The sequence below is a fragment of the Prionailurus viverrinus genome, chromosome D4, assembly GCF_022837055.1.
Source record: "Prionailurus viverrinus isolate Anna chromosome D4, UM_Priviv_1.0, whole genome shotgun sequence".
Classification (NCBI taxonomy): Eukaryota; Metazoa; Chordata; class Mammalia; order Carnivora; family Felidae; genus Prionailurus; species Prionailurus viverrinus.
Window position 1 is genome coordinate 80,900,357 of NC_062573.1, and position 23,802 is coordinate 80,924,158.

The following is a 23,802-nucleotide window of genomic DNA, read 5'->3' on the forward strand; positions in this document are numbered from 1 at the left end:
AAGAAACAGATAAAATACAGTAATGGGAGAAGATTTCAATATACTTTTTTCAAACCGGTGAGATCCAGAAGATAAATAAACACAAAGACTGAATATTACAATCAACTCACTTGTTTTAATTGCTAAAGAATCTGACATCCGCTGAAGGAAAGACACATAAAAATCAATCACGTACATGACTGCAAACAAAACCTCAAGAAAATATGGAAAGGAGAGATTTTATAGATCTCATTCTCTACTGAGAAGCCAGTAAGACTAGAAATAAATGATATATAAAGGGAGCTTTAGAAATATAGAAATTCCTTTTCTCTCTTGACGGAGCTAACTTTCAACAGCACTTGCTCCCTGGGGACACAATACATAAAAAGCTTCATTTGACAGTCAAAGCTGAGCAATGACTTTGGTGTTGTAGCCAGTGACTACCCAGCCCCTGAAGCACTGAAATTCATTGATTAAAAGGATGAGGACCCATATGGCATCTTGATTTAAGAGGAATAAAAAATACATTAAATAATTCCTAAAATATCGTATCCATTATTCATAAGCGTGGTCATTACTTTAAATCCAGAGCCACGAAATGTCAATCAGCTGATGGAAAGGACCAGAACTGCCAATGTCTGTAGCACCTCTATGCCCATCTCTGGTCAGCGGCTCTGGAAGGACTGAGGACCAGTAGGCAATAAGATTTACTGACAGACGGAATTTCAGCCAATAGCTGAAAAAAATCTTTCAAGTATCTGGATAAGTGCTTCTCAAAGTTGTGTGTCAGTTCAAAAGTGTGGTTCTGGGCCCCACCCCTGACCAACGGAATCTGAATACGTGGAGAAATTTTTAAAATCTACCTTGTCCAATAGGGCTTTCTTGCTGCAGTTTGAAAAAAACTAGATTTACATGATCTACTAACAATGACCTCCCAGTAATCCAGAGTGAACTAAAATCATGGAAGATAATTGACTCAGCATAGTAGCTCTTTTTGGGGGGGAGGGGGGCGGGGGGAAGGGGTCTATTGCTCTATAGTTTAATTAAAATGAAGTCTTGACAGTAACTACCTGATAGGCTTGACACACAACTATTTTTTTGGGTTATCTTTTATAATTTTGACTTTGATTCACCAAGGGAACGACAGTTTCCACTCGACACGGATACCACGTCAACCACTGCCCAGCACCACACCTCCCATCCGCGTATTCCCACCCCATTTGTTCATCACCCAGGAAGATCTTCCCTAAGAATGCCCTCCCAAGTTAGGCGAGGTATTTCACAGAACAATAAAAAATGTGTGTGAATCTTTTCATTGCTAATTCGACTTCTGGGAACATATTCTAACATTTCTCAGACTGATACGCAGAGATGTTTGGACCACTATGCTAGCTGGAGCATAGCTTGTAACAGCAAAATAACTGAATCGGCCTAAGTATCTGTAAGAGTTAGAATGAAGTGTGTCTGACTGTAAGAGAAAGTTTAAAATAATCACCACTTAACCAAACAGGAACACATTTCTCTCTCACCTGCAAGAATTGCAGAGGACGGAGACCATCCAGGGCTAAGACAGCATCTTCGTGGCGTCATCAGGGACCGAGGTTCCGGTCTTGCCGATTCACCACCCTCAGGAAGTGGTTTCCATCCTTCAAGGTCCAGTGCACAGCCACATGTTCCCTACATCCTTCGGGATCACCACTCACCACCTGGGAGAGTGATGGGAAAACGGGGAAATCTGAGCACCCGGGCATGTTGAAATCAAGAACAAAAATTAGGCTTAAAGAGATACTGCACTGGACCAGGTTTACTGGATTCAACTTAGAATTTAGATTCTTCTTCCTACTTCTATATAGATGGGAACCCTTCATGAAATGTGAAGGATGGAAAATTTCTTTAAATTACATTTTCTCTGTTCACCTGAGTACAGTGGGAGTAAATCTACAATCCTACTGAGCTGTGCTCTTGAAAAATTGTAAAACTTTTTTTATTTTAAAGTCTCCTTCAGATTGCTTTACTATCTGAGTTTTGGAGGTAGGGGACTGAATTTTCCTTCCTTACTCCAAAGCATTAAATGAGACAAAAGGCCTCCACCTCTGATGTTCCTCTCAAGTCAAATAATATCCTCCTTCCTGGGCCAGAGAGGAAGTGGAATCCATGTGTCTCGCTCACTTTCTCTCCTGCCTCTTCTACCCACAATGTCCTAAGATCAATGAAGCTCAGTTTTTCTTCTGCTTCCTCCTCCTGTCTCCTAGGACTTCCCTCAGTACCAGCACCAGCCATATAACTTTTGGAACCCGATGCAAAAGGAGTAAGGGCCCTGTGTTCAAAACTTATTAGGAAATTCAAGATGGTGATGGCAGAACATCTAAACCAAGTGCCGGGCCCTTCTAAGCACAGGGCCCTGTGTGGCTGTGCACGCGGCATGCCCACATGGCTGACCCCGTGGCTGGCCCCACATCTACCCAAAGCCTTGAAGTGATGGCTTTGGGGCTTTCACCCTCCCTACAGAATAACTTCCTGCTTTCTGATGCTGGCTTATCACTTAGACCTTACGGGTGATAAAAATAACTTCTCTAGATGTGAAGGAGCCTGGACTTCAAGCTTACTTCCCTGTTGTGGGTTCAAACAGAATCTGACTTGATGACTAAAGCTGAGTAATGTCTTTTTAAAAACCAGGGGGTGTTTCCTCTCCCCTTTCCTAGAAGCCCTGCCAATCACACTGCACTGTGGGTGCAAACACTTTTGGGATAGAAAAACAAAACACCTGGGGCGCCTGGGTGGCGCAGTCGGTTAAGCGTCCAACTTCAGCCAGGTCACGATCTCGCGGTCCGTGAGTTCGAGCCCCGCGTCGGGCTCTGGGCTGATGGCTCGGAGCCTGGAGCCTGTTTCCGATTCTGTGTCTCCCTCTCTCTCTGCCCCTCCCCTGTTCATGCTCTGTCTCTCTCTGTCCCAAAAATAAATAAACGTTGAAAAAAAATTTAAAAAAAAAAAAAAAAAGAAAAACAAAACACCTGAAAACATTTTTAAAATAGTATTCTTGTCACAAAGGGGAAACACACAAATCCCTAAGCTAAGAACAGGAGCTTCTGAAACAAGAACAACTGAATTTGGAAAACAACTGAGTAGAAATCCAAAAAATGAAAATATGCTCATTTAAATTAAAAAAAAAACTGCAAAGAGTATTAGCAAACTGAGAGTTGGAAAAACAAGACCAAACAGACCCAGAGAAATAAAGAAATTAAGAATATGGACAAGAGGGGCGCGTGGGTGGCTGTCCGACTTCAGCTTAGGTCATGATCTCGTGGTTTGTGAGTTCGAGTCCTGCATCAGGCCTGCTGCCATCAGCGTGTCAGCGCAGAGCCCGCTTCGTATCCTCTGTCTGCCCTCTCTCTGCCCCAGCCCCCGATTGTGCTGTTTCAAAAATAAACATTAAAAAAGAAAAAAAAAAAAAACAAGGTATAAATGAGATGCTAGGAGACATGGAGGAAAGAAAGGGGACACTTCGGTATATGTCTGGTCAAAATTCCAGAAGAATGGGATAGAGAAATTTGAAAAGAGGCAATAAAGAGACAATTGATAGGAATTTTCCAGAACTGAAAGAATTAGAGTAAGTAAAAACCACAATGAGTCATAAGCAGGGTAAGTAAGAACAATTTCAAATACACTGTAGTGAAACTACAGAACATTGGGAGAAATTCTGCAAATCACAGAAGGCAGATTATCTCAAAATGAAAAACCACACATTCAGACTGGCTGCAGGATGGCCTCAAACTTCCGGGAAGCAACAGGGGCTAGAAGACAACGAGATCCACCTTCACAGTGTTCAGAGGGAAAACCGCCACAGCAGAATCCTACCCACAGATCAATGACCATTCTAGAGTGAGGGGAACGTAAAAGCATTTGTTATACATCCCAAGCCCAACAGAAATAACTGACCTTCACCAAGAGCACTAGTGCAAGAAAGACTGGCAAGAAAGATCAGGAAGCCACAGTGACAGGTAACATTCAAGAGCAATGGTACGAAAAGAGAGAGAAAACTGGCACAGAATATGCAAACAATAATAACTGCTCTTTTGCATTTCAGAACAAACAGGCAGGGCTGGAACTCCAGACAACAGGGAACTTGGGAGGCTGAAGACGGTTGTTTGCAGTAGAAACAAGACGTGCTAAATTCCTCACCTGCTTAGAAAGAGAACAGAAATGAACCTTAGTATATATTTTAAAGTAACAACACTGTAAAGGCACCTACTAAAGAGCTAGACCCAGAATTCATTAACTTTCAAAGTAGGGGAGGAAAGAAGAAAGGGAGATAACTTGACCATCCCACCAAACAAGAGAACAGGTGGGTGCCTGGTGGCTTAACTGATTAAGCATCTGACTTCAGCTCTCGTCAGATCTCGCGGTTCGTGGGTTCAAGCCCCACGTTGGGCTCCCTGCTGACAGCTCAGAGCCTGGAGCCTGCTTCGGATTCTGTGTCTCCCTCTCTCTCCCTGTCCCTCTGCTGCTTGTGTGCATGCTCGCTCACTCTCTCTCTCAAAAATAAATAAATGTTTAAGAAAGAAGAAGAGAAGAAGGGGGGAAAAAGCAAGCAAAATGGAAAAACCAAAGCAAACAGAAACCAACTAAAATGATATAAGTAATTCCAAGTAGGTCACATCAATAGATAATACATACAAATAAGACTCATTCACTAACAGAGATGTTCACAGATAAGTCAATGTTGAATGAGAAAAGCAATTTGTCATAGGATATATACAAAGAAATCCGTAGAGTAAAATGTCCCTTGTGTACATTTAAAACACACACATACACTGGCACATACTGCCCTCTGATACCTAAGTAGGCATATTAACATATTAACAATATTTTAAGTATACATCTCAAATTCAATGATCTCTGGGATTGGAACAACACAGAGAATGGGGAATAAGGAGGACTTCGATTTTATCTGAAATGTTTTATTTTTTTTAATTTAAAAAAAGATCAAAAGCAAATATAATAAAATTCTCATGGACAATGGGTATAGTATAGTTTACTATTCTTCAGACTGTTCTGTATTTTTTTTATTTCAAAAATTAAAAACAACTAAACAAAATATAAATCAAAATTGGGAGGAACGGGAGCGAGAAGAAATCTTTTTGCATGTGTCAGAAAATATTTTTTAGTGTTTTAGTGCTAATTATAAGTATTAGAATATATATTTAAAAAACATAAAAATATGTTTCTCTAAGAATTCTCCATTAGATTTTACAGTGACTGAAAATCAACTTCCCACTTAATTGGTCAGAATTAGTGAAGTTTTCATAGGCAAAAAGTATGTAATCTGGATTGCCTAATGATGGACATCAGAGGATAATGGAAGATTTTGTTTTGAACAAAATATTGTGGTTCCTTCAACTAGGGAGCAGGAAGTGGTACCCAAAGGACTCTCTGTCATTTATTGATGGGCCTTAGGTTTTTCAAATTAGTTTCCAAGCCTCTTCAAAGAATCCAATTTTATCACAGAGCTGGAAATCTGGAGCACAAATTGTCATTTTCAGAGAAAATGAATGTACAGTTTTCTTTAAAAAAAAAAAATTCAGGATTCTGCATCTGGAGAAAAAATAAAAATTATAGTGCTTCTACTTGAGTTGTGTTTTGGAACTAAGAAGTTTGATTTAACCCCCAGAGGGTTAATAGCTGTTCTTGGTTAAGAATAAATGAGACCATTTTGTAAAATATTCTCCTTTTCATAAAATAAGTGTTCAGTGTGAGCCTGAAGCATCGCGTTCATGAAGTAAGGTTCACAACTGGGATGGAAAAGAGAGTTCTGTAGTTACAAAAGAAGCCTGTCTCATTCACCCTATTCCTTCCTTTAAATAAAAAATGTGGCCATTGTTGAGCTTTGCTAACATCAGTAAAGCTCAGGAGACACCCAGAAGCACCCTCTTTGGGGTGGCTAACTGATTTTCTCAAGGTCATGCAGGGATATGGCTCAGGAACAAGGGGAAAACCTGAGGTTTGCCTGTGACTAGTAAACTTATACTGGGCTCTTTGTGTGAGATTCCTCGGTCATTGATCTCCAAATTAAAAATAGCTCACCATTCACCTTGGGTCCTTCTGGCCTGCGAGAGCATGGAAACGTGAACGGCTGAGGCACGGTGTGGTGTGTCCTGGGTAAAACCAAGAGCCTTTCCTCACCTCGGTATTAAAGAGCACAGATGACAACCAAGGAGCCACTCCTCTCACAGATGACCGTTAAAGTAAATTCTGTCTGGATTAGGCTCTGGGTAGGGAAATTTCTTCCATTGGCCACCCATAGGCTTTAACGGGCAGAGAAATTATCAGGAGGGGATAACCAGAGGGGAGACGGTCAGGACCACGGCCGGCCTGAAGGGCAAGGTGTGGTGTCGAGCGGCTCAGCGTCCCCTTGCTCCTTTGTGGCCACAGACCCTGGAAAACAACATTTGGATGGAATGGTCGAAAGAATAAATTGGTCCTAAATGAATGTTCTCAAGCATTGCCCAACAATGACTGCTCTTTGTCTGGCGAACCACAGAATGATTTTGTGAACTGTAAAAGAAAAACATATCCCCTGGTACACAAAGCAAGTTCTGTTTTCTACACATTTAGCAGGTGTAAGTGACAGCCCTTCAGGCTGAAATGTGGGGTCCCTGCACACTTCAGAGCTCCAGTCCTTAATGGTTTGTTGGTTCACTGGTTTGGTCCGGAGGTTAGTTAGTTCTTTGGAAAGTTATGTCAGCCTGGATATGGTGGCCACCTCCCAAGACTCGGATGTATCTTTGATCCCGGAATGAACAAGCACAACTTGACCCAATTTCTCTGTCTTCTCCAACTCTGAGAAGCATTCTAGCCTGACATCCCTATGCCATTAAAGGCTGAAACTGCTGAGGCAAAGGTGACCAGATTTCTTTGTCCCACCGATCAGGCAGAACCACAAGCTGGGTGCAGACTGCTGTAGCCAAGCAACCCCTCAAAGCCTCCACTGTCTTGCTGCACGTGAAACTGCTTGCTATATGATCTCCTTTTATAAAGCCTCAGGTCTCTGACCTCAGGCAGCTTTCTTTAAAAGATGAGGAGCAGGGGTGCCTGGGTGGCTCAATCAGTTAAGCGTCCGACTTCGGCTCAGATCATGATTTCACAGTTCGTGGGTTCGAGCCCCGCGTCCGGCTCTGTGCTGACAGCTCGGAGCCCGGAGCCTGCTTCAGATTCTGTGTCTCCCGCTCTCTCTGCTCCTACCCCACTCACGCTCTGTCTCTCACTCTCTCAAAAATAAAGAAAATAATAATAATAAACATTAAAAAATAAATGCACAAAAATGAAAGATGAGGAGGAGGTGTGGGGTTCACCAGTACCAAAGCTCACCAACCCCACTGAGCCTCAGCACTCCAAAGTCCAGGGGCCCTAGTTTGTCTCTGCACTGAGCCCAGCTCAGAAACAACTAAGGCATTTCCAGAACTGTCCCCAGGTATTGGCCAAAGGCAGCACGTTTATCTGTGTGTTACCAACAGTTCTGTGTGTTACACTGATTCCTCACCTAACAGTGTCTCTCAGCAGGTCCAGCTAAAAAGTTACCGAAAAGGGCCGCAAGTGGGAGCAGGCTGAAGCCGGGGACACTCCTGAGACAGACTCAGGTCCCTTCCCGAAGCTGCACAGCAGAACAGTGCTCGCCTATGCCCTGCGCAAGACGTATGTTCTGAATTATATGTGCTGTACTTAATTTGGCACCCACAGCTGCTGAGTTGTTTTCCTTTCTCACAGTCTCTGCTGCACCACTTCAGGAAAACCCTTCGTAGCTAAGGGAGCCCTCTAAAAGACCAGTATGCTAAACTTGCAAGTCTGACAATGACAAGCAGAGGTATACGAATGAAATTAGGTGCCTTAACCGGAACGCCACGCTTCCGAAGCATTTTTCTTTGCAAGATTCAGTTCACACCCTTAACCCAGGACGCCTCTCTTCATGCTCTGGGGAGAAGGAAAGAGCACCCCTTTAGCGGGCATGAGGTCACTGGACAGAGTTATTTCCCTGAATGAGTAAGTGATAATTCCTTTCCCTTTCGCTATAATTAACACATAGTTGTGCACTCTGGCCTGGAATCCCTTTTTATAGCCAATATTGTCTATAATAACTGCCTGCCCTCAAGAACCCATCTGCCCCATCGTATTGAAGCCAAGACCCCAGGGCATCGATCGCCCCGACACGGTCAAGTATAGCGGCACCAACACAGGCAATATGCTGTTCACTTTGTCGGGCCTCTCACACGATGGTCCTGGAACCAGGAGGACGTCACGGGCAGCACTGGGATGATGCAGAAGCTGTCCATGAACTCCCTGGGCAGCTGTCCTTCTCCCTCCGGGAGGATACACTACAATTCCACCCTCAAAGAGGCATCCCTTTGGGCGAAGGCACTGTCACCTCCATAAAGTTCCCCAGAGGCAAAGGAACGGAGTGGAAAGTGTCCTGACTTTGGAGTTGTGCAGATCTGAGTCCCAGTAAAACCTCTCCTAAGGCTGCGGGCCAGACACTTAACCTCCCCGAGCCTCAGATGGCCGTATGTAAAACCCCACAACTTTACAGGGCTTGTATAAGGCAACATCTATTTAGGCAACGTGTACGGACTACTGAAACTGATGCCTGATACAGGGTAGGTCCCAATAAACTATAGATGTCACCACAATTATTCAATACAAGTGCTTCCAGGAACAGGGTTATTAATAACCTTGACACTTTGTGATGTTATCTAGACTACCTCAAAACCAGTACAGAATCAAGTAGGAGCTAGATAGAGCAAGAGCTAGATAGAGCTATACACTTTATAGCCCGGGAATTAGAAGAAGGTTCTCAGAAGGGTAGGAAGAACGAAAAGCAAGCCTTATCACCTTTATTTATAATCTGGCCCTCCATGTGTACCCCATCCCCAGCAGAGACACTGACTCGGTGAAACTGCTGGCCTAATATCCTTCAGTTCATCGAGCAAGAACTAGAACAAGAGCCCAGGTACTCTATTTCCAGCCCCAGGCTCTCTCCACCAAATGACGCATGTACATATACACTGATGAAAGGGTCTATGGTAGCAAAACACTAGATCAGGAATCAAAAACCTACTTCTATTTTTTTTAAGTTTATTTATTTATTTTGAGAGAGAGAGAGAGAGAAAGAGCACACGCACATGTGCACATGTAAGCGGGGGAGCAGCAGAGAGAGAGGGAGAGAGAGAATCCCAAGCAGGCTCCATGCTGTCAGCCAAAATCAAGAGTTGGACATTGAACTGACTGAGACACCAAAGCGCCCCTTAAAACCCTGCTTTATTTTTTTGTTAAGTTTATTTTGAAAGAGCGAGGGTACATGCAAGCCAGTGGGGCAGGGCAGAGAGAGAAGAGAGAGAGAATCCCAAGCAGTCTCCGCGCTGTCAGCACAGAGCCTGACACGGGGCTCGATCTCACAGTGAGATCACGACCTGAGCTGAAATCAACAGTAAGGCGCTCAACCAGCAGAGCACCCAGGCACCCCACAAAAATCTACTTTAAAACTAGAAAGAAGCATCGGGCAATTCCTGAGAGCAATGAAACGTTCCAGATCCTGACTGGTGTGTTGGCTACAGTTACATAGATACATACATTTTTCAAAACGCATCATCAGCTGGATACTTCAGTTCTGTGCATTTTAGGGTATGCAAATTATACCTCAGTTAAATTAGTTGTGAATCCGTATTTATGCTTCCCGGCCCCAGCTCTGACACCAGTGAGCTGGGTGGTCTTGGCCGAGTCAGTACCCCTTCCGGGGCCTCAGCTTTCTTGCCTTCATGATGAAGGGTTATAATCAGACAAAACCTAAAGTCCCTTCCAGCTCAACACTGTGATCTGATAAACATGACCTCCTCCCTTCATTTCAGCCTCTTTTTTATGCCCACTGGGCTCAGCACTATGCTCAAAGAGACTGGCACACCATTCAGGGGGACGAGGGGGTAACAATGGTGTGTGCAGGGAATCCAGTGTCTTTCTATTGCATCATTAACTCTGCAGCCACACTTGAAAGAACACGAGTGGTTTTGCACAGGGATCCGGCAACGCAACATGACTGAGCTGTGGGATGAGAATGATCTGGCCCCAGAGAAGTGTATCTGCCACCAGAGATAACAACTTTCACATGGAGAGTGGAGAGAATGTTTCCTGGACAATAAGAATGACTGACAGATACTAAACGGGAGGAAATTGAAGGCTCTGCCAAGTTTCGTGATAAAATGCTATTTCTCACGGTAAGGTCAAGCTGTCTCTAGTGCAGCTCCTGCTTTTAGAATACAAAGGGAACACAGCAGATTCAATAGAGTGCATCAGGCTTTGCAAAGAGTATGCGATCAAAGGCCACTTGTTTCATTTCTAAATGAAATTGAATGACTATTACAGCAATAAAAATCATCAAGGATGAGTTTGGAATTTGCTGATGAACTAAAAGCTGAGAAACATCAGTAAGAAAATCGCTAAAGGTTTGATCCCGAAGCCCTTTGGATATAAAGTGCCCATGATGTTTTCAAGATTACACACGTAAAAGGAAGGCTAAACTGGACTTTCATGGAGAGCATTACGCCAGCCACTACGGTTGGCATTAACATATTAATGAGTACTTAAAAAGGTGGAATATATTTACTGGCATTAAATCTTATAGCTTCCAAAGACTAAGGATCTAAAAACAAAATGTAACGTGTATGAATCATTGAGTATTAGTGCACTTATTTATGCAAATGGAACAGAAACAAAAGTCATATTTTAGTCTCACGTTGCATTAAAACAGAGAATCGTATTTGTTCCTCATTTTTAATCTTTGGGGAATGATCTTGTGATGGTTAGTTTTATGTGCCAGCTTGACTGGACCACAGGGTGCTCCGATGTCTGGTTAAACATTACTCTGAGTATGTACGTCTGTGTGGTTCTGGATGAGATTAACATTCGAACTGATAGACTGCGTAAAGCAGATGGCCCTCTCCAATGTGGGTGGACACCACCCAATCTGGTGAAGGCGTGGACAAAAGGCTAAGTAAGATTCTTCAAGCTGGGACATCCAGGTCCCACCTTCAGACTCAGAATTGGACTAGAACTTACACCTTTGGGGCTCCTGTTGTCAGGCCTTTGGACTCAAAGGAAATACAGCATAAGTTCTCCTGGGTCTTCAGCTTGGCTACTACAAGTCTTGGGAATTTTCATCATCTGTAATCACATGAGTCAATTCCTTATAATAAATCTACTCATGTGTAACTATTCTATATTTGTGTGTGTGTATATATATATATATATATATATATAATACATACATATATGTGCATATATACACAGAACCAGTAAAATATATATATTCTGTTTTTCTGAAGCTCTCTAATACAAACCCCCTCAAACGATTCATCAATTGATTCACGTTAACAGTATTCAACATTTTGGGGATTAGATATCAAAATTTACAATGAGTGTAGCCTTTGATCCAGCAGTTGTCCTTCTAGGAATTTATCTCACAAAAATACTTGGACACGTACGCAAAGAACGAAGTATAAGGATCAGGGCCACCATGTTGCACAATGTCAGGTTCAGAGGCATCATTATCACTGAGGCTATGTCGATGGTGTCCTTCAAGCATGACAAAGACATTCACTATCATGTTGTTTGAAACGGCAAATAATTCATAACAATGAAAATTTGGAGGATGATTAAATAAGTTATGTTACAGGGGCACCTGGGTGGCTCAGTCAGTTAAGTGTTGGACTTCAGCTCAGGTCATGATCTCACGGTTCATGTTCAAGCCCTGCATCAGGCTCTGCGCTGACAGCTCAGAGCCTGGAGCCTGCTTTGGATTCTGTCTCTCCCCCCCCTCTCTCTGACCCTCCCTTGCTCACATTTTGGCTCTCTCTCTCAAAAATAAACTCTAACCCTTTTTAAAAAAATTAGTATGTTACATCTACATGATAGGATTCTATGGATATAATGCCTTTGTTGATCTATATGATCTGATGATCTATATGATCTATCAGATCTATATAATCTGAAAAGGAACACTAAAAGTTAAGAAAACCAAGGGCAAAACAATGTAGAGTATGTTCCCACATCTGTGTATATATGTTTTTGTTTACACACACGCACACACACACACACACACACACACACACACACACAGAAAATTTCTGGAAGGACATATAAACCATTAATACTAGTTGCTGCTGAAAAGTTACCATGACAAGGAGTTCTACTTTCAGTTGTACACCGTTTTTTAGGGTGTGTGGGGGGGGGGGGATGTGCACGCACATGTGTTTACCATGGACAAGTATTATTTTTGTAATTGCAAAAAAACTAGACTAATACAAAGTGCACCCGTTCATTCAGTAATTCGGAATTATGTACTGAAGAGTGTGCTGAGTCCCAACCCAGGCAAAGGGCTCATCGTCCAGTGGGATTCTCTACTTTGTTCCTGGGAGTGTCAATCTTGCTGCTGTTGTAACTGGTAAAATACAGCCTCTTTCATTCCACAGGTATTTATGGGGCCCCCACTCTGTGCCGGGGATGTATCAGGGACCAAGGAGACAAAAGTCTTTGTCTTCATAGTTCTTATAGTGTCTCTACTTAGGTCCCCAGGGCTGTGGTCTGTGCATCACACTCATGCGGCCGTAACAGACCTCATACGAGCAGTCATTCCACAAGTGCTCTCAGAGGGCGGGCACAGCGGTGCACGTGTGCACGACGCATGGGTGTGCACACAATGTGGCTGGGTTCCCTGGCCAGCCTTCACACAGACAAGCCTATACAGCGAGGTCTCTCTTCAGAGCAGATGAGACCAGTGCATAAAAGGTCCCTGTAACAAGGAAGGTCTTGGGAACAACCAGAGTCATCTTACAGAACTGCTTCTTCCGCTGTTCCCTCCACTCCTCTGCTCCAAAACCCTCCCAGGCTGGCTGCAATTCAGCAGACAGCTAGGTTCCTAAATCCCAGGCTGGCTGGGCGCCTCAGTCCTTAAAACTCGTCACCAGTTTCATCCTTGACATTTCCACCCGGTGAGACCATAGCAGCCTACAGAGACAGGAGGCTTGCACAGTTCACCAGAGGGAATCATTCTGGATGGTCATCTTAGTTACCATTCTCCGGGAGTTCAAGGCGGCTTCTCCCGACCAAGTCAAGGGCTACCGTTGTTCTGGTATCTACCAAACCCCAAACGTCCGGGAACGCCCACGGCTGTGCACTCGCGCATCTCCCCACACACCTGCTTCCTCACAGCTCTCACTGGCTCCACTGCTGCTGCGGCTGAACCGGCATGGGACCCATCAGACCTTCTCTCTTTCCTTTCCTGCTTTGACCCTGCAGGTTCGCCTGGACCGCTTTTGGAACCAGCAGCCCAAGGCAGACAGAAACAGCTACTGATCCTCCTTTACGACAAAGATCAGGACGCATTTCTGATTGTTATTTCTATTGTACTGAGACCAAGCCCTACCGTCTTTCTGGCTGACTCCTTGGAGTAGCAGCTGCTCACCTTATAATGATTCCCTCCCATGTGCAGAGCAGTAATAGCTTCTGCCTGGTGACAGCAGCAAGAGATCCAATAAATGGTTTATTTAACATTTTGTAGAAAGAACCCAGGAGTACCCAGTACCCACGAGATGCCAAGACCCAGATTTTAATTTAATTTTAGAAGTAAAATTTATTTTAAAAGGTAGAGTTGCCTGCTTTGGCCCTTGGGAGTACAATAAGCAGACATTGATTTCCGCTGAAGAAATCATCAAGAATTATTGAGCTGAAAAGCGCAGGCTTGCCCTGGTCTCCACCTCAGTCAATATTTACCTTGAAAAATAATTAATCTTGATGGTAAGGAAAAGCAAGCACCAGTATGTATTCTTACTTTTTCCATGTTGAGACAAATGTTGAATACACACACACACACACACACACACACACACACACACACACAGGACTGCCAGAAATGGCAAAAACTTGAAGTACAAAATTAAAGCCCACCTAAGATCTTCTCCACACCCCAGTGAAGTCAGCATTCCCTCTGCCACACTTGCTCAGACTTCCTCACTTGCCTTATGCACAAGGTGCTCTTTGCTCCCAAAGAGGCAGCAGGGTTCACAAGACTCGAGGCATCACCTAAGCGACTGACTGCCACAAAAGGGTCCCGTGTCTCGGTGTGTCTTCCACGAGTAAGAAGGAGCAACAGCAGAAGAGCAGGTGACTGAGTACGCCTGGTTATCGTAAGAGAAGCAGGATTCACCTCAGAGCCACAGTCATTCTCCCACAGCCCGCATGCATCTGCAACCCAGAAAGCACACACTCAATAGCTCCACAAATGTGGCTGATGGCTAAGAATGCTGGTACAAAAATTACCAGTAATATCCAATTGCTGTCACTTAAATAATAACTGCTAATGTGCACTGAGCTCTTGGCATTTACCAAGTCAAGTTCGGCCTTTCACAAGGATGATCTCATTTATTCTTTACCTTAACCTCGTGAAGTTGGTATCATTGGCTATATCTTAGAAATGGGGAAAAAATTTTAAAAAAATTTTTAAAAGCCCTCACTCCTATGAAAGACATTGCTGGCAACGGTGGCTGCTGACAGCTCCCAGCTGCCCCTCTTCAGGAGCTGGCCTCTGCACAAGGGCTGCTTCTCTCAAGGTGATATCCCGCCCTGGGGACAGCCTTCATGCAATAACCATAGATGTAGGGGAGTGCCGAGGCCTGGCCCTGTCGTCTGCAGAAAGGACCCCTCCGACCATCCCAGGGATTGGCTGAAATCTCTCTTGCAACTGCAGGCAGTTCAGCCCCTCCTTCTGCACAACCCTGCTTCCCTCACTCCCATAGAGGTGATGCCCCCTTTCCTAGGGAGTCCAATCTAAGCCAACGGTTGTCATAAAAAAACAATCTGATGGTTGGGAGACTTAGACTTACAAAGCTGTGGTGTGTGAACCATTCCTCGCCAGATGCCTCACCTAAGGGGCCAAGATCAACCCCAGGATAGATTCTGGCTGGAAGCCCAAGCTTCCAGATGCCCACATTTGTATGGAGCAACTCTGAAAGCTAATCCTGACTTGGCATCAAAAGTCAGTGAAGGCTCCTAACCACATTTCCTGACCTTGTCATAACATGCTGATTTTATTGCACCTTAAAACCCTAAATTCGGGGGCTCCTGGGTGGCTCGTTTGGTTAAGCATCCAGCTCTTGATTCTGGCTCAGGTCATGATCTCATCATTCGTGGTATCGAGCCCCACGTGGGGCTCTGTGCTGACAACGGGGAGCCTGCTTAAGACTCTCTCCCTCCCTCTCTCTCTCTCTGTCCCTCACCCCACTTGCGCTCTAACTCAAAATAAACACATAAAAAGAAACCCTACATTTGACTAACTATCAGCAGAAAATCTACAGCCTAATCCGAAGCTCCCACCCTAATGGTAAAGGCAAAGACCTTGCAATCTTTCAAGTTTTTATTTTGTTTTTGCAAGTTAGGGAGGTTAACTCTCCTCCCCCCACCCAAAAGAAATAAAATGTGTGAACAATTTAATGAGAAAAATCTGAGTGAAATTCCAACAATCCACTGATATTCTCTTTCTAGCTTATAAAGCAGAAATAAGGAAGAGACGAATGGTCAGTGAAGGAGGATACATTTACTCACACCATACTGAATCACTAAGAAGTACTCATCAGTCCCCCGTAAGAGCCCTATCTTCCTGGAGAGGCAACTGCTAAGACAAGATCTAAGACAGCTCATTGTGTATCAAACTAATCTCTTTTCCCTGAAACCCGCGAAGGAGTTTTTAAATGTTTTTGCCATGGATTTTTTTTCCCCCTATTACTTTCCTTCTTCCTTCTTTTTATCTGTGTTTCATTCTTTTAAAAAGAATATTCTCTCAGCTAGGAAGGAAAGCAAAGTCTCATTTTTCTGCTGACTGGCTTGTGCACAACTGGAAATTATAAAAGAAATTGCTGTATCATTGATGTAGTAAGAAAACAGGAAGACAATTTTCATCCCAAAATGAGCCCTCTCAGCTGAAGCTCCCTTTGTAGTTGATGACACACGCTTTCCATCTCGGCATGGGGCCAGTTTTATTAAAATCCTATAGCAACCGCTTATTTTTCAAACAACACTCAAAAAAAGGCACTTTATGATGAATTTCCTTTAAAATTGCTCATGGTCATGTGTTTGCCACCTTCAAGGACTCCAATGGGAAAGGGATCTTACTTCACAGGGGCAAAGTCTGAACATTATTCTTGTGATGAAAAGCACTCGCTGGGCCCGCAGGTGACGCCCAAGAAAAGAGGTGGACGGGTGTGAAAGCACAGAAAAGCTGGGGATCCAGCTCTCCGCACATCACTTCGCTAAACAAAAAGAGTAAACTCTGCGGGACCTAAAGAGCGTGCCAGGCAACCCGGCTATTATGCCGGGGAATGACACGAAAACATAAAAGATGCCTGTCTCTGAGAAACTGGACCAGAGATGCCTATTGAGGAGGTAAAGAAAGTAAGCAGAGAAGAGGGTAGTGATGGAGAAATGCTGATGCCCCAAAGAGAAGGTGAAGGCCGGGGAGAAAGAAAAGGTGAAGGACAGTGGAGAGGAGAGAGATGGACCCTGACTCCTTATTTACTCTGTCAACTGGAGATCAGTTTCATTAATCCCAAGAGACAGCCTTCATCTAGGAAACCACCAGGAACAGAAGAACCAATAAACTGAAGATGGTCTTAAACAACTTGACTGCTTTAGCACCAAGCGACTAGAGACCTTTAGGGCACAAATGATCAAAATTAACCTGCCTCCACCCATCCAGTGACTTCTCTACTTATTAATCTGTGACCCAATGCCTGCCACACACACACACACACACACACACACACACACACACACACACACTGAAGAAGAATATGGGATAAGATCAAAAAAGTAGTGACAACTTTGGAAAGTAAATGATGGAGTTATTATTTTGTAAAAATAATAATAATAATAATAAAATGATTAAACTGCCCCGAGCATAATTAAGGAGCACAGAAGTCAAACACATGTTGGAGCAGAAATCTCACATACTGTAGTAGCAACAGTCCTGTCCAACAGGCGTTTCCTAGCATCTGAGCTGCTAGCACTGAAAAGCACCTTGGGGCACCTAGGTGCACTGACAGTGCAGAGCCTGCTCGGGATTCTCTGTCTCCCTCTCTTTCTGCCTCTTCCTCCCTCTCTCTCTCAAAAATAAATAAGTAAACAAGAAAAGAAAGAAGGAAAGAAAGAAACAAAGAAAGAAAGAAAGAGAGAGAGAGAGGGGTGCCTGGGTGGCGCAGTCGGTTAAGCGTCCGACTTCAGCCAGGTCACGATCTCGCAGTCCGTGAGTTTGAGCCCCGCATCAGGCTCTGGGCTGATGGCTCAGAGCCTGGAGCCTGTTTCCGATTCTGTGTCCCCCTCTCTCTCTGCCCCTCCCCCATTCATGCTCTGTCTCTCTCTGTCTCAAAAATAAATAAAACGTTGAAAAAGAAAAAAAAAATTTTTTTAAATTAAAAAAAATAATAATAAAAAAATTAAAAAATTAAAAAAGAGAGAGAGAGAGAGAGAAAGAAAGGCATCGTAGTGGTCAGCTTCTGTAACACTGTTCCATCCAGAATAGATTCTTTCCACCTGTATCACATCCTCAATAAACATTTCCAAGTATACATTTCCAACAACATTTCCAAGCACACCGGTTTTTCATCTGTATCTCTGCTCTACCCACAGTGAGTTCATTTAATTCTTCTGCTCTAAAAATGCATACACACATGCTACTAACACTGATCGACCCTTTGTGCCAGCTAAAATAATCTCACAAGAGTGGGATGCCTGGTGAAGTTAATAAACTTCAGGTTACAATGCCCTGTGGCAATTCTTCACGCGAGGCTCCCACAGTGTCGCCAGTTAGCAGGAAGCAGAGCAAGCATGGGGTCTTGTACCGTGTTACAAAAGAGGTTTCTATAGTCATCAAACCTTTGCTTCAATTCCCCTTTAAGTAACTCCAGTTCGATAGCAGTCTGGATAGAATTCCTATAGAGACTTGCGTATTAAATATTGAGAACACCCAGAGTTGACACAAAATGCGTGGTCAAGTCATAAAATCTGCCCTCCCACGTTACAGTTGGCTGGAAACTGAATGGGATACTCATGGTGCTCACTGTGAGGGTGGAAACACTGGCTTACTCTCACTGGATCTTAAGATACCCTTGAGTCTACCGAACAACTAGCACCAAACATGATAGCCAATCCCTCTCCAAACCTCTGTGTGCCTTGGGTCTCCCTCTTTAGTGAATTCTGAACCCCTAGATGAAACTGAGGACCACAGTACTTTTGGTTAACATCTACATATCCCTTCCCTCAAAAAGGGTAAATCTCAGGGTAGGACATTTGGCCATTTTTAAGCGTGAAGTTCCATCAATGGGAGATTGGTTACATCGCTTCAGTCAATGATGGTACTTTCAGGCAAAGGAATGGTGTACTTCCAATTAAAATGATGGTATAAATGGTGCTCACAGTATGTAATTAAGTGAATAAAATCAGGTTACAAAGTAATAATCATAATACAGTCCCACTCATTTCTGTTTGAAAAATGTCTGTGTATGCAGAGAAAAGTAACTGAAAAGTTCCAAATGTTCTGAAACACTAATAGTTCAGGAGTGATTACTCTCTAAAAATGGGATCGTGCTCATCTTTTTTATTTTCTTCTTTATATTCTGTATCTTTATACTGTCATCATGTATTGCTTTGAAATATGTCTTTTTTAATGTTTATTTTTTAGAGAAGGAAGGAGAGAGAGCGTGCACACACATGCACAAGCAGGGAGGGGCAGAGAGAGACAGGGAGACGAAGGATACAAAGTGGGCTCTGCGCTGAGAGCAGAGAGCCTGATGCGGGGCTTGAACTCATGAACCATAAGATGACGACAGGAACCAAGGTTGGATGCTTAACCGACTGAGCCACCCAGGCGCCCTGATCATGTATTGCTTTTAAAATATGAAAACTATAAAGTTTTGGAATGAAAAGAAGTGAGGTATTCTTCACTTACAAAAAAAGATCCATGTCCTTACAAGAGGATTTCTTTATAAAAGAGGAATTCACTTCTTTGGAAGATTTTCTATCTGCTGTAGGTCTTTTCCAGACACTACCATCAAAGAGTAGTTCTGCTTTCCATAGACATGACAAGGGTTGTATATGGGGCGGGGAAGGCAGGTGAAATACGCACAGCTTAAGCATATGAAAACCACCACCTGCAGATGAGACACAGCAGATCAAGTGCAGGGAACTCCTGTGCTGCCTCTTTCACCCTGACTTGTTCACGTGGATGGACAATGGTCGAGACTCCAAAAACACCATCAATCAATCGTAGATGACTAACCCACAGGCAGCGCTGTGAAGTCCTGATCCAACTCGCCCCACTGCCCCAGCCGCCGAAGTATTTATTTTTAACCACAATATGGGGGGGTGGGAATCATTTTGTGATTCTCGTTTTGAAGATCTAGAATGCCTGCACCAAGAATTCATTTGGGCCATCAAAATCTTCATGTAGGGGCGCCTGGGTGGCGCAGTCGGTTAAGCGTCCGACTTCAGCCAGGTCACGATCTCGCGGTCCGGGAGTTCGAGCCCCGCGTCAGGCTCTGGGCTGATGGCTCAGAGCCTGGAGCCTGTTTCCGATTCTGTGTCTCCCTCTCTCTCTGCCCCTCCCCCGTTCATGCTCTGTCTCTCTCTGTCCCAAAAATAAATAAACGTTGAAAAAAAAATTTAAAAAAAAAAAAAAAAAAAAAAATCTTCATGTAGATTGCAACACCCATCCCCCTCTCCACAAGGGTCAAGGAGCTAGAAAGTATGCTGGGTGCTCCTACATTCACATATTAGACTCTATTATCATCTTACAGTATTTCTTATTTTATAAATATGAAATTTATTGTCAAATTGGTTTCCATACAACACCCAGTGCTCATCCCAAAAGATGCCCTCCTCAATACCCATCACCCACCCTCCCCTCCCTCCCACCCCCATCAACCCTCAGTTTGTTCTCAGTTTTTAAGAGTCTCTTATGCTTTGGCTCTCTTCCGCTCTAACCTCTTTTTTTTTTCCTTCCCCTCCCCCATGGGTTTCTGTTAAGTTTCTCAGGATCCACATAAGAGTGAAAACATATGGTATCTGTCTTTCTCTGTATGGCTTATTTCACTTAGCATCACACTCTCCAGTTCCATCCACGTTGCTACAAAGGGCCATATTTCATTCTTTCTCATTGCCACATAGTATTCCATTGTGTATATAAACCACAATTTCTTTATCCATTCATCAACTGAAGGACACTTAGGCTCTTTCCATAATTTGGCTATTGTTGAGAGTGCTGCTATAAACATTGGGGTACAAGTGCCCGTATCTTACAGTATTTCAATGCAATCAAATTTCTTTGTTTCAAACTCAGGAGCTCTAAGGATTCATGCAAAGGTGTAGAAGAAAAATCTGGCAGGCCAGGAGAAATCCTTGGAAATGCCATGGTGGGCAAGTGAAGTCTCATCTTGGGTCTGAAAGTACTGGGCACCCAGAGGACAGGAAGAAATAGGCCAAAGGGGCAGGCAAGAACATGGAAAAGGTGATAAGGACAGTTAAAGATAAACCTCACAACTTCCGAAGGCTCTATCCTATCCTTATGCTGTATGTAGCCAACCAAAGAAAATCAGACCATTTGAATCTTTTAGTTGGATTACTTTGATCGTATACCCAGCCCGTACCATTAGCTTCCAATAATTTAAAACAGAAACAAGAAACCTTGAATTTCTTCAACTCGTTACCTAAGCCAGAGTACTCTCAAGTGAATCCAATGCGACAAGTTGAAAAGTGAAAAAAGAAAAAAAAATTACAACCTTTTCTTTGGAGGGGAGGCGAAGGGGGTCTACACCATGCCAAATAACTGGTTTGACTAGATTTTTCCTGCCTGAGATGACCCACAGTTTGGGTGTCGTGAAGACACAGCCTCTCTGTTTCTTTCCTGTACTCGGAGAAGGAACGTTCCATTCCACGCAATTCATGAATTTTAAAAACCATGAGCCTTCCTTCACATTCTGGAGGAACACAAACGTTTTCCTGTCAGAGAGCTGTTTTGAGCATAAATGCTCAAGTGATTGCGATGGTGACAGGGAGAGGCCTTTTCAGACTGGGTCTTTGTTCTGAGCTGGCTGGAGACTCCAGCACTAGGACTGCCAGTAGGGTCTGGACATATGGTTGAGCACAGAGAGCAGGGACGGAATTTACCAACCACCAACTGCCATAACGGCCCCGCGCCTGGAAAATGGCCAACAGTTGAACCAACTGCCAGTGCTGCCATGTTGTCATTAGACAAGGAGCCAACAGAAAAATTACATGACCACGGAAGACCACTAGCTCCCCCTTGTGGTGGAGCACAATGGCTAAGTCCTGCCAATTCTCCACTAGAAAGACAGCCCTGAATTCCATGCACGAAAGGATGAAGACCCTTTCTGGAACAATCCTATCGGCCCATTCGAATAGCTGCCTTTATCTATACCTTTCCAAAGAGCTAATATTTACAGCCTTCTAATTTTGATGACAAAAGTCATATCACTCAAACTCAAAGCTCTCTAAGGATTCTCCACTGACCTTAACATTAACTTCCTGGGCACCTGGGTGGCTCATTTGGTTGAGCATCCAACTCTTGATTTGGTCTCAAGTTGTGATCTCACAGTTCATGAGATGAGCCCTACATCGGGCTCTGCACTGACACTGGAATTCTCTCTCCCTCTCTCTCTACCCCTACCCCACTCATGCTCGCTCACTCTTCCTCTCTCAGAATAAATAAACTTAAAAAAATTAAACTAAAAAAAATTAACTTCCAAAATCATGACATGGCTTTTAAGCCCCTGAGGATGTATCTCCTATGCACCTCTCAACCATCACCCTCCCCTTCACTTTACATTTCCTGGACTTTCTCTTGAGACCTTCAGTATTCTCACATTTGATGGCTGTCTTTGTTAGGAATAACTGTGATTCCCCTTTGCCACCTTCACCCCATCTCATCTGGCTAAATCTGTTCAGATTTCACTTAAATACCACCTCCTCCTGGAGGCATTACTTTATCCCTAGACTAAATAGATCTCTCTGTTCAGTCTGAACTTAGCACCCTGAATTTCCTTACCTAAGCACTCCTGACAATCATAACTGCTTATTTAAACTCTTTCTTCCCCATTAAAAGATGTTCTCTATAAGGGCATGTACTCTGCCTGTAGTTCACCCCTCTACCCTCCACACCCAACACAGAGACTACAGATATTCATTGAGAGAATGTGTCTGAAGCAGTAAATTCTAGAATGGAAAAAAGAAGTGCCATATTAAGACACCAAGGGAAGTATTATTATCTTCAATTCATAATGAGGAAAGTGAAGCTCGGAGAGATGTACATGGCTTGGCCGACACTATAAGGGAGAATGTGCCAAATCCAAAATCCACACCCAAGTATAATTCCAAAGCCAATGAACTTTCTACTGCACGATGCTTCCTGTTAGGCAGCCCAAGTCAACCACAGTCAACTCTTGCTTAATTGCGTCAGTGAAAGCATCACATGGCATGGCTGTTCTCAAACAGTGAATAATCCTAAAATCATTTCTATCAGGCTTTAGGTGGTAATTCTTTAAGGTGGTGCTTTTGTTCTTCCATTTTAAAAGAGATTTCTTTTGATGTTTCAATATCGCCAAAGAAAAGAACTCTGTCACTCTGAAAAGCCCTTACTAGTGAGCTTTACCAACCGGAAAGCAACACTGAACATCATGAAGCAGAAAACAGAAAGAGCATTAGGTGAGGTGTCCACAAGACCCTGGCGCTAAGGCACACCCTGGCCCAAGCCTGAAGGATGACCTTGCCTAGACTACTCCATGTTTCTGAAACCTGGTTCCTCATCTTTATTTTTTTTTACAATTTTTTTTAAGATTTTATTTTTTTACAATATAATTTATTGTCAAATTGATTTCCATACAACAACCAGTGCTCATCCCAACAAGTGCCCTCCTCAACGCCCATCACCCACTTTCTCCTCTCCCCCACCCCCATCAACCCTCAGTCTGTTCTCAGTATCCAAGAGTTTCTTATGGTTTGCCTCCCTCCCTCTCCGTAACTTTTTTTCCCCCTTCCCCCCCACCATGGTCTTCTGTTAACTTTCTCAAGATCCATATGTGAGTGAAAACATACAGTATCTGTCCTTCTCTGACTATTTCACTCAACATAATACCCTCCAGTTCCATCCACATTGCTGCAAATGGCCAGATTTCATTCTTTTTCATTGCCAAGTAGTATTCCATCGTGTATATAAACCACAATTTCTTTATCCATTCGTCAGTTGATGGACATTTAGGCTCTTTCCATAATTTGGCTATTGTTGAAAGTGCTGCTATAACACTGGCGTACAAGTGCCCCTATGCATCAGCACTCCTGTATCCCTTGGGTAAACTCCTAGAGAGATAAAGGTTTTCCCAAACAAACACAGAAGGAATTCATCACCACTAAACCAGCCCTATAAGAGATCCTAAGGGGGACTCCGTGAGTGAAATGTTGCAAGGACCACAAAGTACCAGAGACATCACTACAAGCATGAAACCTACAAATACCACAATGACTCTAAACCCTTACCTTTCGATAATAACACTGAATGTAAATGGACTAAATGCTCCAACCAAAAGACATAGGGTATCAGAATGGATAAAAAAAAAAAAACAAGACCCATCTATTTGCTGTCTACAAGAGTCTCATTTTAGGCCTGAGGACACCTTCAGATTGAAAGTGAGGGGATGGAGAACTATGTATCATGCCACTGGAAGTCAA

At 43.5% G+C, this 23,802-nt stretch overlaps 1 protein-coding gene across 1 annotated transcript in view; it reads right to left on the reverse strand.

Annotated features, from left to right (window-relative positions):
* Positions 1-23,802, reverse strand: part of GLIS3 (GLIS family zinc finger 3) — a 547,841-nt gene that overhangs the window by 504,662 nt on the left and 19,377 nt on the right. The window contains exon 2 of the mRNA XM_047831214.1: positions 1,509-1,685. Within this exon, the coding sequence (XP_047687170.1) occupies positions 1,509-1,569 (61 nt within the window). The 5' untranslated portion in view covers positions 1,570-1,685. The remainder of the gene's footprint in view (positions 1-1,508; positions 1,686-23,802) is intronic.